At 36.6% G+C, this 20,456-nt stretch overlaps 1 protein-coding gene and 1 pseudogene across 1 annotated transcript; one reads left to right on the top strand and one right to left on the bottom strand.

Annotated features, from left to right (window-relative positions):
* Positions 1-302: 302 nt before the first annotated feature.
* On the bottom strand, positions 303-1,538 carry LOC149231103 (uncharacterized). The gene has a single exon (XM_089381545.1). The coding sequence runs from the start codon at positions 1,536-1,538 to the stop codon at positions 303-305; it is 1,236 nt and encodes a 411-aa protein (XP_089237671.1).
* Positions 1,539-10,138: 8,600 nt separating this feature from the next.
* On the top strand, positions 10,139-10,824 carry LOC149231102 (leucine-rich repeat receptor-like serine/threonine-protein kinase BAM1 pseudogene; annotated as a pseudogene).
* The last annotated feature ends 9,632 nt before the right edge of the window (positions 10,825-20,456 follow it).

Raw genomic sequence — 20,456 nt, 5'->3', positions numbered from 1 at the left:
GGATCCTTGTCTGCATATCTTGTAACGTAAGTTCTTGTTGCTGAATTTCTTCGCAACACTCATACAACCTTCGTAGGTAGCATTTATTCATACCTGTTGCCATCCAAAAAGGAAACATTGTAAGTGACAATGAATATGTTTGACAATTTTGTTTGAATATTCAAAAGAAATTAAACGATTCCAAACGAGTATAAAATCATATGAAAATAAATTTAATAGCAAGCAAATCTATGTGAAACTTCGTTATGTAGTGAGTGGTGTTTACCATGTGGGTAATTCTAGAAGACAGGTTGTACGATTGGCTAAAGTGTATTATCCTGAATAGATTTTGATGTAAGGAATGATTCCTCTTGCTGTCTACGCTTAACATATGGATTCTTGTGCATTTGTGCAATGCGGGAGAATGGGAATGCTGGATTGATGTGTATGTCTGCTAGTGACCGCACTCTTGAAATTGCAGTGAATGTTAGCCCTTGGAGTTCTCTGGTGCCGATGTCCACTGTTGCTTTGTCTAATGTCATTCCTTGTGACTTGTGTATCGTTAAAGCCCATGCCATTTGAAGTGGTATCTCACGGCGTGCACCCCTTGTGATGGGAGGAATGGGTACATATGTTGGGTGTGAAGTGTCCCACGGTGTTCCTCTGTATTGTCGAAAGTCAGCAACCACAAAGGATGGTAATGCTGGGGGCTTTGAGTCAACTGAATAAAATATTGAGATGACCTTCCCAAGCGCGCCATTGACAAGGCCTGCATGTACCCATAAGTTGCTGGTGAGCATAACTTTTTGTTCACTGCATAAGAGCACCTTTGCAGGCAGGTGCTCATCTTCTATGGTAGGAGGAGTTTTCTGCCTTTTTTGTTCCGCAGAGCAAAGCACTACTGGGATGTTCAATTTTTTGAGCATTTTCTTATTATGCAAGACAACTACGTTGTTTGTTGCAAATAGGTGCATGGACTCGTCGAATGTGCATTTCTCTTCATGTGTAAGAGATGAACTTGTTCTAGACATTAGGTGTTGCCAATCTTCAAGTGTATATATTCCATTTCTAAGATTTGCAAGTATTTGCTGGAAAGCAACCTGGGACGGGCTAGCTCCTTGTTGACGGAAAATGGTTGAAAGTGTTATGAATATGTCAAAGCTGCGCCAAAGTGCAGTGCCATGCGATGTCCCAGCGTATAAAGGAATGTCTTTTACAGGTGGTAGTTGGCCTAAATCTCCGACAAGGATAATTGAGTGATCACCAAATGGTGTATTCGGATGAAGAGGGAATGCCTCTCTTAGATGATTGTCAATGCGAGAAAGCATTTTTGGACCAATAAAGCTCATTTCATCAATGAGGATGTATTCTACATGACGGAGTTCCTCTTGTAGGTGTAGGAGCAGCTGGCCTTCAAGAGGATGCATTGTCTGGATAGGGATATGAAGGGCAGAGTGAATTGTGAGGGCATTTATGTTGAAAGCTGCAACGCCGGTTGGTGCAAGTAACAATAAAGGGTTTTTGTTGGCTGGTGAGTTTTCCACAAATGCTTGGTGCATACATTTAATCAAATGGGATTTTCCTGTGCCAGTTGTTCCTTGTACGATGATTTTGCGTGGGGATTTTGGCGAAGGGGTTTTGAAGTGTGAAAAAATAGTGGTGAAAGCTATGCTTTGGGTAGGGGATAATGTATGATCATGGGGAAGGTTGGAAAATGAATGATGTTGGTTTTGAATGGATGAGTAGTTGAATTCAATGAAATTGATGGCAGTTTCTTACAAGGGGGGAGGGACAATATTTTGTGACCAATTGTGGTTGACATCGAAGTCGCGGTAGCCAATCATGTCAAGGTCATCAATTGAAATATTGTAACTTGGGTGTAGTTGAGAGAGGATTTGTCATTCATTCATCTGCATGGAATTAGGGGGGGTGTGTGGGGTAGGTTGATCTTCAGTAGGTGGGCTTTGCGGGTTTTCGGGTTCTCGGTGGACATGCCATGGTGTATATGCACCCTTTTTTTGTTCCTAGTGTGCAATAATTTCTGCATCAGTTGAACCGATATCATCAGGGACTGTTCGGAAGGGAAAATACAAGAGTAATTCACTTCAGTAGAAGGTGGCATAAGAAGGATTAGTAGAGGAAGGAATGACATTGTAATGGGGCAAGACATGTACAATCATTGGGGGGAATATGTGTTTCCAGTGGTTTCTTCTCCGCTGGGTAGAATATGACCACGAGCGAGCAGCTTCAAGGAGGGGCAGTGGTTCTCGTGAGGCAGGCCTGTTCATATATGCAACGATAAAGTTTGGTGTCGAACCAGGATTTTCAGTATCTTGCGAAACACATTTGAAAACAGCCCTGTTGACATTCAAAGAACGGAATGTACGACTGCAAAGAGAGAGAGGTAGCTTTTGTAACATATGGCATATTTCTTGTGCACCAATGTCTCTATCTGCAATGGTTTCTGTAAGCAGTTTTTGGATGACACCACCAATAGGTGCTTCTAGAAGGGCACTTTGTGATAGCCACGATAGGATTTGACGATAGCTCTCGGATCTTGTCTCCACTTTTGTTGCATATTTTGAAATATATTTCAATACAGCATGGCGAGAAAGGATTGGTTGGCATTCAACATTTGCTCTCCAAATAGAGAGTAGATCTGCATTGTGAATATTCAATCTGTCATCATTGCGAGCAGGGACGTAGGTTTTATGACCCTTGCCATCAATGAAAAGTGAAGAAGAGGACTTCAATTCCCACGGTACTCCATATCGGCAGCTAAGCACATTGTCTTTCTTACAAAGACAAGAAGATTCATGACACTTTGTATGACGTTGAACGCAGTTGACGAGCTTTGTGTAGTCTTCAAACTGATTGGACGCGAATATTGCTGCTGTGTCAAGGAGACACGGGTTATGAATTGTTGACTAGTGAAACAGAATAGTTCGGTATTCTGCCTGACGTGGATTCCAAGCAGTTACATAGTGGTTGAAATATTTTTGTGCATTAGCAACTTCTAATGCATTGTCCCAATCAAGTGTGTCCATTTCTGGTGCATTTTGTATCCAGAGGAAGCCATGAATGTGTGCGGATCCTCTATGTTGCCATTCGTATCTGAATATAACATGAAGGGTACATTTAGTTAATACATGTATATGCAATGTATAAAATTAATGTAGAGGGAAATGGATATTAAATAATACTTCCACCAGTAGTCGGTTGCATGGAGGCCTTTTTGAAGGATTTCTTCAAGGAAAATTGTAAATCTACAATGCATATATTGGGCTGCTAGATGTGGGTTTTTAATTATGTTTTGGATTTTCCATTGGAAGGGGTTGACTGAAGTGGAAGGAACACTAGTGGACATGATCGTGTGCAAGTCATGCCATTTAGTATCAGCTGCACTGAGAGTGAAGAAGAATGTTGGGCTTCCTATTTGCGTGATCATGTCAGTTAGCTCAGATCGGCGTTTGTTCCAGAAAAACCGTGTTCCTTGTAGAGCTGACCCGAACCTCATTATTTTCTCTGGCAATCTTGAATCCGGAGAGTCATGAAGACACTGGCGTAGGTCTGATACCGTTGTTGGCAAGTTGTTCTCAATGTACTTCTTCACAAAAATAATGGCTGTTGCTTGGCTATGGTGGCGCATTAGAATGTTATAAAGATAGTAGCGGAATCTTGGGTGTTGGCCAAAGCGGTTATCATGGTAGTGCAGCAAGTGCAAAGCATATTCATGCATTTCAACTTTTGTAAGTCTTGGTTGCATGATCATTGCGATGCTTGTAGGGAAGAGTGTGGGGAATGCCATGGCAATGAGGCCGATGGTGTTGTATTCATTTATAGTAGTTAAAGATATTGGAGGCCAATCAATAGAGCTTGTTGAACTTGAATGGGTCAAGTGAAAATAGTTACAAATGTGGTCACACTCAGTACATGAATTTGGGAGGACTGGAACGAAAGAAGAGGGTTGGATTTCTAATGGAGGTAGCATGACATCAGGATTATAAGTGGAATCAGTAGTGGTTTGATGGGGTTCAAAAGAGGAGGTGGTTACACTGTGGAGAAGAGAAGAAATGTCTGTAGGGAGATCTGGTAACATAGAAATTGCAGATGAATTCAATTGAACATCACGGTAGTAAGGGTCATATTTTATTTTGTATTCAAGGGTTGCAAGGACACGTGATTTGCAAATGTAGAATTCATAAGCCTTTTGAGATGGATTTTTCCTTTTCACAATGAGGATGTCTAAGTCAGAGAGCATCCGGGGTAAGTATTTGGCAATACTGGTGATATCTTGAGGGAAGCTAATTGTATGGCCACTATATTTGTATTGACCACCATGGGAATGAGTGACTTGTAGAATGGGGTTGACACGTACGATGAGCATTGCTTCAACTTGTGTTAATTGGTGAAGGACACAGGGTTGTTCTCCAGGGTCCATGTTGTTTAGTTTAGAAAAATGATTGGTAGATTTGGATGATGCACAACGAAAACAAGAGAGTCTACCGTGGAAGAGCTTTGTTTTCATTCCTGGGTATGCTTCCTTGCATGTTGTGCAAACATGCAAGGTTGAAAGTCCATCAATCCTTTCTCGAAAGCGAGGGTGTTCTTCGTTAAGGGGAGGGTTATATTGGATATGATGAACGTGTGGTGGGTTGGTTTTTATAGGTGGGAGAGCATTTGAGGTGGGAAGGGATGTAGAGGAAGTAGTAGGGTTGCGGTGGTGTTCATAAAGTAGTCGACGTCGTGCATTTATTCGATCCTTTTTTTATGCATAAAGAATACTCTGCCGCTTGTTTTTTGCCACAATTTGATTGTTTGGTGGCATATCTAAACAAGTACAAGTAATAGTTGTTAGTTTTCATAAACAAATAGTGCATGTTTGGTATCTCATTTTATTGGGTGCACATCCATTGGGAAATTAAAACATTATATTTTGAACATAGATTTAATTTATTTTTTTTTATTTCAACATCGGTGAAGGTAGGTAGATTAGGTAGAAGGGAAAACATGCAATTAAGAATGCCATGAAATCATATGTTATTTCAACATCTATCATTGAGAGGAGAGAAACAATATTAAAAATATTTCGTTCCCTTCTTCTTCAATTTTTTTTTGTTTGACATGTTTGAGCGATAAAATGAATAGCTTAGAAAGCAAGGGATCAATGTATATCATGTAGACAACGAACGAGAAACATATGTAGTGACTCTTTACAAATGTTGATATCTATATTATGTAAAATGTAAATGGCAAACATACATATGTTGGAGTGATTGGAAGAGAGTATTTGCACTGAAAACTACAGGTTGCATCATAATAACATGGGTGTGTCATTTACAAAGATGAGACAATTAGTTGTGTGGAAATGTTTGTTTATGTACAAACAGGCGTGGTAGATGAAACCCTAAGAAAATGTTCAAAGGTGGCGAACAATAGGTCGTTTTGAAGCGGACATTGCTTGAATGTCAGTGAGTGCTTCCTTGCATGCAGAGGCATATTGAATTTCTTCTGAATTGATCAGTATTGGTTGCAAGCGTTGAACATCGTTGAAGTAATCTGTTTTAATGGAAAGTGTTAGCTGGAAGAGGTGCCCTGAAATCTGGCCACAAATTTCCTGTAGATCAGTTGGTTCGATAGAAAGTAGGAACAAGTCTTTTGCCGTGATGCCCATGAGCTCGTTCCCTGCATCATTGAAAACTGTAACGTTCTGTAGATTCCCGGTGTCGTCATGTAGCTCAATTTTAAGTTTGTAACGGTAGTCACATTCTGGGAAGTCACCGTTACATTTTGTACAATGCCAAAGATTGTTAGAATGCTCCACAACCTTCTTCATGCATTGTTTTCCATTGAAATCTAGTGGACATGCTAGAAAGTAGAAGTCGTCCATATGAAGAGCAGTAATTGTTGCTCGAACTGAAACCCAGATTGCTTTATCAGAGGGCTGCATGCCAGCAATTTCATGAAACGTCTTTCGTGGCAGGGCACGTTTCGAAGCAACACCATAGTTTCTACTCAAAGATGGAGAAGAAGAGCTATAGCCGATTTCACAGAACCATGCATGTAATTGGTGAGTTTCTTCAACTTGTGGATTTATTGTGAGAGTGCTCGTTGGTATCGTCCCTATTGTGGTGCCATTAAATTCAGACACGCGGCCTCCTTTGATTGCAAGAATTGGTGGGTTGTCGAAAGAGTAGAATTCAGAAAGATTCTGTCCTATATAGTCACAGTGGTCTCCCCATAATGTTACATCAATGCTAAAACCCATCTTGTCCTTTAGTATGAGTGTTTTCCTTAATGTTTCACTTCCATCTTTTCGTCGAATTGTTGATGTAGGTGACGTGGAGGTAACAACACCAATGACATCCACATTTGTATTTGGAGTTTCACTTTTTACTTCAGCAATAGTCTTGAAGTGAAAGCTCTGGTAAGGAAATGTTGGATCATCTGTAGGACATGGATTGATAGTGGAAGCAACAAACAAGTAAATCTCCCATTTGTTCTTGAGGTGGTTGTAGTTTGGATTTGCTTCTCTCATTGTGCCATTTGAGACAATGTATAGTTGCCCAACCTGAATTAGATTGTAAAGAGATTCGGATAGTTCAGCAAGTGCAGAAAGGTGGATCTCTTCCTTATCACGGTTGATAAGGTCAAATCCGAAAACCTTTCCTGAGCCTCACACATTGTTGTACGCCTTCAATGATGTCTTTGCAGATGCCCTACCTTGGATTGACCAATATTTTCAGTAAGGGTTGACTGTCGTGAATGGAATTGTTGTAGTTGTTGCCGTAGTTGGTGGAGTAACTACAGGGGGCAAGGTATCTTTAGCTGACGAAGAGCTAAATTGGGCTAAACCCGCCTGTGCATGTTGCAGCGACGATGTGTCCTTCATCAACGCTACTGAGAGCTTCACAACTTCAAGCTCAACGACTCGGATGGACCTTATGTAAACAAGTAAGAAATGAATTAATAAAGATTTCATTTGCCTTCTTTTGATGCAAAAAACGTCTAGGTGGGAAAAAGTAAAAGAGGGCAATTTCAAATGGTGGGCCTTACGAGGATTTTTGGAGCACTGTGAAAGCTGCTTTTTTAAGAAAAATTATTGAGCCAATTTGGATGTCTCCAGAGACAACTTGTGGGCCATATGCGGATGGTAGCAAAGTCTTATGTTGATGTGTTCCATCAGATAGAGTAATGTGGAAGTGCGAGGATGTTGTTTTCAATGAGGTAACGAAACCAACATCGATTATCTGAAGTAGTGGTTGAATCTCAGTGCAACCATTCAACAATAGAGGAATGGCATTCGTTGTCAAGGTTGTCCCCATAATAGAACAAGAGGTTTCTTTTTCCCGTGATAGGAGTACCTGCAATTCATCAATTTCACCACAATACAAAATTCTAGTCAAAGAAGATGTGACATGAATGCGGAATCTAATCTAACAAGGCTAACTGTTGATGGTGAAACAATAATAAGGGCACAACCTACACGGGGAGGAGAATAACCTCTCATATTAACCACCCAAGGTAGTCCACGTTAACAAAATGCTTGTTATTTGATTCAGGGACAAGCTACATATTGTTCAAATTCAGAAGCACCTCAAGCGGCTCAAAGATGCTTATAGTCTTACAGTACCGTCAAAACATCAATGAAATAGGAACATTTCCCAGCCAATCCTAATACTGATCCTACACATTAAGAGATGTGGTTCAATCGAGGCATTTTCCATGTATTTCGCTCACTTAATTTACCCTTTGTAGACCCTTCTAAAAGGCTGACTGGACTCCATATGGCTTTGTAATAATTTATGATATATTAAGTATTCTGTGAACAAGGCACAATTTTTTTTTCTTTAATATGCTATATTCGGGTGTACTCACTGTGCTTGTGCATTTCTGCACATTTTAGGGATGTTGAATAGCAGCCATTGCATATAGCGAACACGCTATTCAAACACCATGTATAGCTATTGAATCTGAAAGTTCACACATTCCTTCAGTCTAGGCATGTAGAAGAACTATCTGGGGCCAAGCTCATGTTTGTAATAAGAGCTATCTGGGTCCTCCCTCTTGTCAGAAACAAGACCTTGAAAACATCGGCCATACCATAACAACAATCAGATTCCATCAGTCACACAACAGTGGCCAGATTGCAGACTATCATGGGCAGTTTCTATTTATTTGCAGCCTGACCAACCCATCTAAATGCAACGATCTGGAAAAGAGGAGTAATTCAGTTCCCATTTTCTTTTTGTACAAAGTTAAAAAGCTTACCAACCCATGTAATTTCATGAACTGAAAGGAAGGGCTTTGAATGACCTCACCTCCTACCTATCCTTAGGTGTGGACAATCAAAATTTGCTCTAAAAATGTGTGCTCACACCATGTTTTGTCTACTGGTATTGTTAGTATGTCAGTTTCTTACGCACCACACATGCAGAATTCAGAGTAGAATGACATATGTTGAAGAGAAATAGGGAGGAGCCTCAGCCCAATAAATAGATAGATCATGATAACGTGCCCCTACTACGGACTATGTTCTCCTTAGAAACCAGTAGATGTTGATGTTGGAGACATGTTCACCACAGAGGAAATTAGGGGTGAGTGCTTAACAATAGGGCTGACACAACAGATGTTACAGTCCCTACCTTCCAAATTTCAGAGGTAAACTCTGTATGTTGACACTTTACCATATTCACTTTAGGGAGGCTGGCATCATATACCTATTTTGAACCTAATCATGAACTCCATGGGTAGCAGTCATACACCGATGGTGTTGCACATGGCTTACCCAACATGGGATAATATTGGCATTTGCATGGGATGAGTTGACCTAGTAATAAATTTAGGTACAATTCGGTAGCAATGATGAGTTAAACGTTAATTATGTACATGTTAGTAATGCAGTGGAGTTGATCCTAGCTAGGCAACCATCATCATTATACCTGTTCTAGCTATGTGTGTATGTATATATAAAGCTGGTTGGGTGAAGCTACATATTTATTAGAATCCATTTTGTTTCCACAAGGTTCTGCTATATACCTGCATGCTGGAAACCATGGCTGAAGTAATGTTGGGCTGCATTTTTACAACTAATTATGCACGCACTTACCATTCTATGAACATTGCATGATGTCTGAATTGGATATTAAAAGCACATGATTCTAGGCATTAATGAAGCACGGATTGTCTTGACTCTACCAGTTGTGGAAGCCAAGGTTACAACTCATTTGGTGGTGGTTATTGCTAAGGTGACAACCCTTAGCAAGGACATTGATTGTTTAAAAGAAGCCACCTGTGTGTAGATTTATAAAAAAGGGTGACTGACACACAGGTTGTGACAGCTATGATGGAGAGATGGTGCAGGGTCTTATGTTGAAGGGTATGGTGATAGTTAACTCCTTACAAGTGTAATACACCCTAGAAAGGAGCGAAGCGCGTGAGGTTAGCAAAAGAAAGGACGTATTTCTTTTTTAGGCATTCCTTCCATGAATAAGGAGAATCTGGTTTATGGTCACCAAAGGCTGGAAACGATAAAGGACCATATTTGCATTTCCTGCAACTAACAACCATCATCATTTGTTCCATGATCTAACATGCCTGAGGATTGCTAGGAAGGTGTGACTATTGGTTTATACCTGTTCTAGCTGTCTGTGTATGTATGCATAAAGTTGGTTGGGTGAAGCTACATATTTATTGGAATCCAGTTTGTTTCCACAAGGTTCTGCTATATGGCTGCATGCTGCAGATGCAGATCTTGACTTCTGTGGATTTCTCCTACAATAATCTATCTGCTGTTGTACCAAATGGTGGCCAGTTCACTTTCTTCAATGCAACTTCCTTCGTTGGGAACCCTAGATTGTGTGGGCTGTATCTGGGACCTTGCACAGTTCAGCCCAATTCGTCGCATGCTCATGTTAAGGGTTCTTTGATTTCTTCCACTGTAAAGCTAGTTCTGGTCATAGGTTTGCTATTATGCTCACTGGTTTTTGCCTCTGCTGCCATCATCAAAGCCAGGGCTTTGAAGAAAAGCAATGCTTTAAGATCCTAGAAGCTAACAGCATTCCAGAGGCTGGACTTCACCTGTGAAGATGTCTTGGAGTGTTTGAAAGAGGAAAATATTATTGGAAAGGGAGGATCAGGGGTTGTGTACAAGGGTTCGATGCGGAGCAGTGAGGAATTTGCAGTGAAGAGGTTGCCTGGGATTGGAAGAGGCTCTTCTCACGACCATGGTTTTGTTGTAGAGATTCAGACTTTAGGAAAGATTCGACATCACCATATAGTGAGACTGTCGGGGTTTTTCTCAAATCAAGAAATCAATCTGCTTGTTTACGAGTACATGCCAAACGGAAGCCTGGGAGAGTTACTGCATGGGAAGAAAGGTGGGCATTTACAATGGGCTACCAAATACAAGATTGTTGTTGAGGGAGCTAAAGGGCTCTGCTATTTACAGCATGATTGCAACCCGATTATAATACACCATGATGTAAAGTCCAACAACATTCTCTTGGATTCCAATTTTGAGGCCCATGTAGCCGATTTCGGCCTTGTAAAGTTTTTGCAGGATTCAGGGGCTTTGGAATGTATGTCCTCCATTGCAGGTTCCTATGGTTGCATTGCTCTAGGTAAACAATCAAGCTTATCTCCTTGCCTTTAATATTATTTCAATGTGAAATTTCCATGCCCTCTGTTTCTCTGAAGAGAATCAATTAGATGAAGGCTGTTGATGGATCGAATGCTTATATGTAAGTTCTCATACAATATTTTTCTTGTGTTATTTTTTCAGAATATGCATACACGCTAAAAGTGGATGAAAAGAGAGACGATGGCCTGACCTGGAAGAAATGATGTTGTGCAGATGTTTTCTAAACAATAGCTTGGGCTCACGATTTCCAGCTCTGATACCCATCCGTGAGATTGTCAAACCAGGCTCCTTTGTCAGTTTGAACAGTGCTATACTCTGTGAGATTCATCGAAGAAGGCTGCCGATAGTTTGAAACAAGAAGGCTCTCGGTCATGGAAGCACGAAAACCACAGAACAGTTGATTGTGCATTGCAGAACAGCTGTGCATCGCAAAACAGGGACTGCATAACAGGGTAGCTACCAAATGGATAGAAGGTAGCATAACACAATGCGCCATTACTACTGGAGCTTAAGAATGCATAAGCTACGAAAGAGAACCGCACAAATTTAACTGCAGAACTGCCTTCATGAATATCCATGAATACACGACGCCGCTCCCTCGCAGAACTGTGCGGTTATGCCCGCTCTATTTTGACGCCACGTGTCAGCACGAGATTGCAGAACTCCCGGTTGTGCCGCTCTATTCCGATGCCACGTGTCAGCATGAGGAACAAAGGGATGATGAAAGTCCCTTTCAAAGGAAGGCCTATCGGCCTAATCATTGGAATAGCGTGGAGCATTTACTGAATTTGATAATGGCAAACAATATTTTGAGGTGGAGAATTTTTGGATTTTTGTAAATATAAAATTTATGTTACATGAGTCTCTGGAAGGTAAGAATGTTGGGAAATTGGGTATGGGAACAGCTAGAAATTTCCCCAAAATTTCTGAAAAACAGCTATAAAAAACAACAATATTATTATATAATAAAAAAATAAAATGTAAGAAATATTTTTAATTATATAATTTATATAAAAATTAAAATTAATATTGAATCAAAATATTCAAATATTAAAATCAATTTAAATATATAAATAATAAATATATAATCAATCTTATCTATAAATATATTCTCTCTTGTCTCTTTGAGTCTCTCTCTTTTTTATATATAAAATATTAAAATGTGAAGTTCATAATCAATTCTCCTACACATGACTAATATTTGAAACAATCTAGCTTAAAAATACAAGGGAACAATTTTACATATGTTTCTCTAGTTATTCTTCAGAGAAAAATTAAAGCAACTCGAATGTGTAAGCATTGATTGCTACATACAATATGCACACACAATCTTTTGCAATATGTATACATAAACAATGAAAGAAATACTCAACAGCATGACATTGCAGATATCGCTGTCACATCAGGGTGCCACACGCTTCGTTAACGCATCAAGATATTGATCCAGTTTCTCAATTAAGGATATCAGTGTTAAGGATGTGTTTGGCCTTTCTTCCTACAAAGGTTTCAACATAGGCTCATGTTTTGTGGGCAGTTCAACATATTTCTCTACAAACTTTGTATTCCACAACCCCAGGGAACGTAGGAACTAAAAAAGTAGTCTTCAAAGCTCCTATCCCATTGCAGCTCCCACTGATGTTTTCATATAGTTCCCAAACTCCTGGAGTGGAAGAACCATTGGAATGAATTTCCCACCTCTCAAAAGTCATTCCCATATTTTAGTTGTTTTATACAACTATAAAACATTTATTCTTAATTCTGCACAAATATCGAAGTTGTTGAAAAGATTTAAGTAGTTTATATTAGTCCATTGGAATGAATTTCCCACCTCTCAAAAGTCATTCCCATATTTTAGTTGTTTTATAGAACTATAAAACATTTATTCTTAATTCTGCACAAATATTGAAGTTGTTGAAAAGATTTAAGTAGTTTATATTAGTAAGAAGATAAAAATTTAAATTTAAAGAAATTAATTTTTTTGAATACTCATTAAACACAATAAATATATGGAATATCAATTAAAATTAAATTTCTACCAACCATAATAACAATTCAAACTACCCAAGTGATGCCTCAAACATGGTTATGTTAACTAATGCTTCGGGATTGTTATTGTATAATATGTAATTAGTTTTACATTCTACTTTTATGGCTAATATTTTACCGGGACATAAATGTGTCATACCTAGATTGCACATGTATAAATAAGTAATTACAATGCTATTTCATTGTGCTCTAGATTGCACATTTGTAAATAACTAATTTTATCATTAATATGATGCTCCTTCATTTTAGAGTGTATTTGGGCTTGTATAGTGGTATTAGAGCCTCATATGAGTTATTTCTAAACTCCATGTATTTGAAATCTATGGCATAAAGGAGATGTGGAGCATGAAGAATGTGAGGATAGCTGAATGCAGCAGAAGGTTAGCCCAGTGGGAGACCCAAACTATTGACACTTTTTAAGTTTTATAACTTTCTATCATAATGAAAGACTAGCCTAGTGGGATACCAAAACTATTAACTCTTCTCAAGTTTTATAACTTTTCGTCATAATGAAAGACATTTGGAAAACCTAGATAGCACATGTATAAATAAGTAATTAAAATGCTATTTCATTGTACTTTAGATTTCACATGTATAAATAAGTAATTTTATCATTAATACGATGCTCTTTCATTTTGGATTTCCTTTGCACTTGTATAGTAGTATCAGAGCTCCAGTTGACTTGATTCTAAACTCCATGTATTTGAAGTCTATGGCATAAAGGAGACACGGAGCATGACAGATGTGAGGATAGTTGAATGCGGCAGAGGGTTAGCCCAGTGGGACACCCATACTATTGACACTTTTTAAGTTTTATAACTTTCCATCCTAATGAAAGACTAGCCCAGTGGGACACCCAAACTATTGACTCTTTTTAAGTTTTATAACTTTCCTTCATAATGAAAGATGATTGGAGAACGTAGATTGCACATGTATAAATAAGTAATTACGATGCTATTTCATTATGGTCTAGATTGCAGATGTATAAATAAGTAATTTTATCATTAATACGATGCTCTTTCATTTGGGAGTTTATTTGGGCTTGTATAGTGGTATTAGAGTCTCGGTTGAGTTGTTTCTAAACTCCATGTATTTGAAGTCTATCCCATGAATGAGATGCAGAGCATGAAGGATGTGAGGATAGCTAAATGCGGTAGATGATTAGCCTAGTGGGACACCCAAACTATTGACACTTTTTAAGTTTTATAACTTTCTATCATAATGAAAGACTAGCCCAGTGGGACACCAGAACTATTGAGTCTTTTTACGTTGTATAACTTTCCATCATAATGAAAGATGATTGGAGAACCTAGATTGCACATGTATAAATTAGTAATTAGTATGCTATTTCATTGTGTTGTAGATTTCACAAGTATAGATAAGTAATTTTATCATTAATACGATGCTCTTTCATTTTGGAGTTTATTTGGGCTTGTATAGTGGTATTAGAGCCCTGGTTGAGTTCTTTCTAAGCTCCATGTATTTGAAGTCTATGGAATAAAGGAGATGCAGAGCATGAAGGATGTGAGGATAGTTGAATGCGAGAAAAGGTTAGCCTAGTGGGACAACTGAACTGTTGACACTTTTTAAGTTTTATAACTTTCCATCATCATGAATGACTATCACAGTGAGACACCCAAACTATTGACTCTTTTTAAGTTCTATAACTTTCTGTCATAATGAAAGATAATTGGAGAACCTATATTGCACATGTATAAATAAGTAATTTTATCATTAATATGATTCTCTTTCATTTTGGAGTTTATTTGGGCTTGTAGAGTGGTATCAGAGTCCCGGATGAGTTGTCTCTAAACTCCATATATCTGAAGTCTATGGCATAAGGAAGGCGTAGAGCATGAAGGATGTGAAGATAGCTGAATGCGGCAGAAGGTTAGCTCAGTGGGACACCCAAAATATTGACACTTTTTAAGTTTTATAACTTTTCGTCGTAATGAAAGACTACCCCAATGGTACACCCAAACTATTGACTATGTTTACGTTTTATAACTTTCTGTCATAATGAAAGATGATTGGAGAAATCCAATGGTATAAAGTCTTATCTTAAGATATCTTTAGAAGTTAGAATATATGTTGTACTTTTGAGTTCTTGTTGTTCTCAATAAAAATTTCCAATACTACATTTGCATTTAATACATCAAAGGGGAGTTTACTTACAGTAAAATTTCTAAAGGATAGTATTTGCATTTACTAGATTAAACAAGAGTTTAATCAATTTTCTAGTGATTTGAAATACATATTTTCTAAGAGGAGACTAATAATATTTGAACCTAGCTCTTTTGTAGGCTATTTTTGAAACTTACGATTAAACCACAAAGCCAACTTTGTTTGAAACAAGAGGAGAAATGAATTTATATCTTTTTAGAAGTATTGCATATATTTCAAGTTTGAAAGGATTTGAAGAATATTTCAATGCATAACAATTATGACTTCAATAGTTTCCATAGTTTGATTTGTTCTTAATGGAAAGAAAAATTATCAAGAGTGGTTTAGAAAGTTTAAAAGTGCCCTTTTTTTCAACTATTTTCTCGGAGGTTTGTCAAGGCAAGAAGGATAGTGATGGAAAATAAATTGCACTGGATGAGAAGCAATATGAAATTTGGGAGACAGAAGGCAACAAGACATATGAATTAATAATTGCATCAGTGACATAAGAGGTAAGCATATATATTGTTTCTTGTGGTACTACATTCGAAACATTAAAGAAGTTGAAAGAATTGTATGATTCACACTCAAAACTTGAAATTATTCAGTTATAGTTAAATTTGTTTAATTTGGAGATAAAGGATAATGATCCTTTAAAGAGCGCCTCTGTAATAAAAGCCATTTTTCATGATATATAAGCCACTTGAATTAAATTAGATTTACAACTTACAATTTCTATAAAAGTCCTTCACCCTTTCTATTCACACTATTTGGAATCTCTCCAAGCTAGTGGGAAGTTAAAAGACATTACATTTTATAAACTAGTAAGAAAAATAGTTGAGAGAGAAAAACCATTTGGGAAGAAAGAGACTCCACCTAACTCTAATATAGAAACTTTGTGTCGTGCAAAAAAGGATCATAAGTCTCATGTTGAAACTTCTAGAGGTGATAAAAGTAGTAGAGGTCATGGTAGGAGAAATTATATGGGCAGGTGGGGGGGGGCGAATAATCAGGGAGACATACAACAAAATGATAGACAACAGAGAAATTTTAATGATAGACCAGCTATCAAATGTTTTAGATGTGGTATTTTGTTCATACTTCTACTAACTATAAAATCCCTTTGGAGAAAGTCAGTGCAAGGAGAGAACAGTTAAATGAAAAGAAAGATTTGCCACCACTAGATAAGGGAAAATCATCATAGTCTGCACATTACATTGTTTCTCACTGTAATTTTAATATTAATGATGTTTTAAAAATTACATTTTCTTCACGGCGAGATAGTTTGATTTTAGATTCAGGAGCCACTTCTTATATCACATTTAGGCAAGAGTTTATTTTTAAACTTTCAGTGATGATATTGATGGTGTTATTTACTTTGCTTACAAGTTTCAAATTAAACCAAGTGGAATTGGGTCTATTTCTTTGAAGATATTGAATCTTACAGATTATGTTCTAGAGGGTGTACTTTATATTCCACAGTTTTAGCGAAATTTGATGTCTCTTATCCATATTCGATAGCAGGGGCATTCTATTCATATATTTGATGGCATCATTGAAATAAGAAGAGCATATGATCATGAAATTATTATGAATGGTGTGGAAGAAGGTATTCCTTTAAAGTTAAATGATACTTCATCTGCTAATTATCATGAAATTTATACTTTTTTGGCACAACAAAGTGATATCATGTCTCTCAACTTGTTGTGGTATGCTAGATTTGGTAACATCAATTATGGAAACATCAAAATTATGAAAAAGAAAGGTATTAAAGGTCTTCCTACAATTCCAAGAAATATTAGACCTTGTCATGCTTGTATTTTGGGAACACATTGTTAACAATATTTTCATAGTTCTTCTCTTAGAGCTTCACGAAAATTATGTCTTATACATTTAGATTTATGTGTACCCATGCCTTTTGTAACTGCCAATGGGAATAAATATGTGCTGACATTTACTGATGATTACTCGAGAATGTGTTGGGTGTATTTGTTGAAGAATAAGTCACAAGTGTTTGAAGTTTTTAAACCTTTTCATTTGATGATCAAAAATGAAACTCAACAAAATATAGGAATTCTCAAAACTAGTAATAGTGGCAAGTATACTTCTCATGTCTTTTAACAATATATGAAGGACAGTGGAATCAAACATCATACTGCCATTCCTTATAATCCACAAAAAAATGGCATTCCAGAACGTATGAATAGAACTTTAATTAATATGGTTAGATCTATGATGTTCTTTAAGAATGTTAAGATGATATTTTGGGGAGAAGCATTGCTTTGTGAAACTTATATTCACAATCATTTTCCTTATTTAGTCATAAATAATAAATCTCCTTATGAAATGTGGTATAATCATCTTCCTGATATTCAACATTTTAGAGTATTTCGTTCTCTATGATATGCATTAATTCCTAAACATCAGTGCAACATGTTGGGTGCTAGGAGCCACAAATATATTTTCTTGGGATATTATGATACTTCCATATCATACAGGTTATATGATGAAGATAATAAAAAATTCATTCTTTCCAAAGATGTTATTTTCCTTGAATCAGATAAGGATAATTCTATTGTTGATAGGCAAATCGATCATTTGGAGAAATTTGCATTGAAGAAGTTCCATTTTGAATATGATAAAGATGTTCCACACACTAAAGGGGGGGTTCCCATTCTGGATCAGTCTGTGGTTTTTCCATCTTTGACTCATGAGGATGTTTTTGCTAAAGAAAACTTGGAGGATAGTGTTGTTTTTGCAGGGTCAGAAAGTGTTCCTGAAGAACTTGTACTTTAGGATGAACAACCATCACAACCACTTCAAAAACCTTTATGAAGATCTACATGTGCTTGAAAAGTTCCAAGAAAGTATGATGATTTGGAAATGTGAATGTCTTCTAAAGGTGATTCAGGTAATGATTTTCATGATTTTGAATTCAAACAATGTACAATTAGCGAACCTAGTTTTTTTACGAAGGTGATAATTGTGATGAATGGAAGGATGCAATGAAAAAGGAATATGATCCCATTATTAAGAATAGAACTTGGAGGTTGGTGGATCCTCCTATAGGTGTCAAACCCATTGGTTGCAAATGGGTGAATAAGATTAAATACAAAGCATATAGTCCACTTGATGAATACAAGGGAAGACTTGTAGCAAAATGCTACCCTAAGAAGGAAGGTGTTGACTACATAGAGACATTTGATCCTGTAGGAAAATGGGGCACAATTATAACTTTGTTTTCTCTTCCAACTCAGAGTAGCTAGAAGATACACCATCTGGATGTTAAAAAACCTTTTCGAATGGCAATTTGAAGGAGGATGTTTATATGATTCAGCCTGAATTTTTTTCTGTTAAAGGCAAAGAGAAAAAGGTATGCAAGTTGCTTAAGGCTTTGTATGGATTGAACCAAACATCTTTTGCATGGTATGAAAAGTTAACTGAACACATTCTCAAGTTGAATTATAAGTTATTTGATCTGGATGATGCAACTCTTTTTGTTAAAAAAATTAGAAAGTCAGTTGTATACTTGGTTGTGTATGTAGATGGTTTGATGATCGAAGGAAACAATGATTACTATATATCATCCGTTAGAATAGAATTATTGAAAATTTTTGACATGATAAATTTGGGTTTATTGCATTATTATTTAGGGATTGAAGTTATTCGAAACCCAAATATATTTTCATTTCTCATAAAAAGTATATTGGACAACTATTGAACAGATTTTGGATGCAAAATTGTAATGGTGTCGCTACTCCCATGGAGGAGAATTTGAAGCACACTTCCACTGAGGGAAGTATGTTTGAAGATCCAAAAAGTTACAGAAAACTTGTTTGAAGTTGAATTTTCTAACTACTACTCGACCTCACATAGCTTTTGTTGTAAGGATACTTGCCAGGTTCATGCATAAGCCATGTGAACGTTCTTGGAATGCAACAAAGCGAGTGCTCAAGTATTTTAAAGACACTTGAACAAATGCCATCAAATATTTGAAAGTTGCGGATTTCCATCTCACAGGCTATTCAGATTATGATTTTGACGGAGAGAAGGAGAATGGAGTCTCCACTTCTAGTTATTTGATGACTCTTTGATCAACAACCATTAGTTAGAGATCATGTAAGAAATTTGTTCATACTGATTCTACCACCGAAGCTGAATATGTTGTAGCACCTCAAGTTACAAAAGAAATCATTTATCTTCACAAAATACTTGAAGAGTTGTAGGAGAAACAGAAAGCTTCAACTCTACTACTCATTGACAACTGTTCTGCAATTCAGTTGGCCAAGAATCCCAAGTTACATGATCGAAGTAGGCATATTAACACCAAATATAACTTGATTCAACATTATGTAGAGGCCAAAGTTATTCATCTAACACATTGTCCTACTTTAGAGTAGATCATAGACATATTTACAAAGCTACTCGGATGTGAAAAGTTTGAAAAGTTCAAAATGTTACTCGGCATGTCAGATGTCTCTTCAGATTAAGGGGAGAATGTTAACTAATCCTTCGGGATTGTTACTATATAATATGTAATTAATTTTACATTTTTTTTTTACGGTTAATATGTTATCGAGACACAACTTCTTTGTACCTAGATTGCACATGTATAAATAGATAATTTTATCATTAATATGATGCTCTTTCATTGTGCCTTTTCATTATGGAGTTGATTTGGGCTTGTAAAATCTCCACAAAAACACAATGAGAGAATATCTTTTATTCACCATTTAAACAAAACTAACATAAATTAAAAATACTAACCTGTAAATGCATGATATTGTTATAAATATAAAAAATAGGATTCATATATAATTTTTGGGAAAAAATATAAATATTAATTTACATAAAAATATCATATCATAAAATTTTAAATATTTATAATATATGTTAGAAATTTTTATTGTTAATTTATTTGTAAATTGTTTTTACATGTCCTTCCTATTTGAATAATAAAACTGATTAAAACCAACCTAGCAAACTATTCACCATGAGTTTTAATGATTTTGAGGCCCTCCATCGAACCAACTGAAATATTAGCCTACTCTTTTAAATGTGTAGACTATAGACCATCAAATTTAAACAAAAATTTCCACTCAAACCTGAATGCTCACATTTTCTTTCAAAAGAAACTATTATTTTAAACGAAAAATTCATTCCCATAACTAGCGTGTTTCTGCATATATCGGTTCCAGGAAGTTAGCATTAGAAATGGATTTCGAAAACACCTGAAAACTTCAATATTAGCACCAATGACTAGAGCATATATCTGTGCTCGTGACCTAGAGAACTAAACATGTCTATACATTCTACAATCTGATTTGGGAAAACAATAACAATTGGCCATCTTACTCCATGGAACTGTCAATTCTATGATTAATTTTAACAATTAGGGTGCACAATTTAAAAATAAATAAATAAGAGAATTCAAATAAAAATAAGTCAGTATAGTATCTATATAATTATATTTTATAAATTTATTATGAGGGTTATTCTAGCAACATTGAATAGAATTTTTAAAGACAAGTTATTATTATTATTATTATTATTCAATTTTAAATTCATGGCCAAGCCAGACACCAAATGGTGTAAGAGACCCACCTCCATCCAGGTACGAAGGTAT

This window comes from Pinus tabuliformis, chromosome J (genome assembly GCF_031772625.1).
Source record: "Pinus tabuliformis cultivar Carrire ecotype Pingquan chromosome J, CPIR1, whole genome shotgun sequence".
NCBI classification, from domain to species: Eukaryota; Viridiplantae; Streptophyta; class Pinopsida; order Pinales; family Pinaceae; genus Pinus; species Pinus tabuliformis.
Note: the sequence above shows the minus strand (reverse complement) of the source record. Positions and strands in the feature narration are given on the sequence as shown.

Excerpts from the sequence above, each read along its gene's own strand:
- LOC149231103 (XM_089381545.1), bottom strand. The coding sequence starts at position 1,538 with ATGCACCAAGCATTTGTGGAAAACTCACCAGCCAACAAAAACCCTTTA.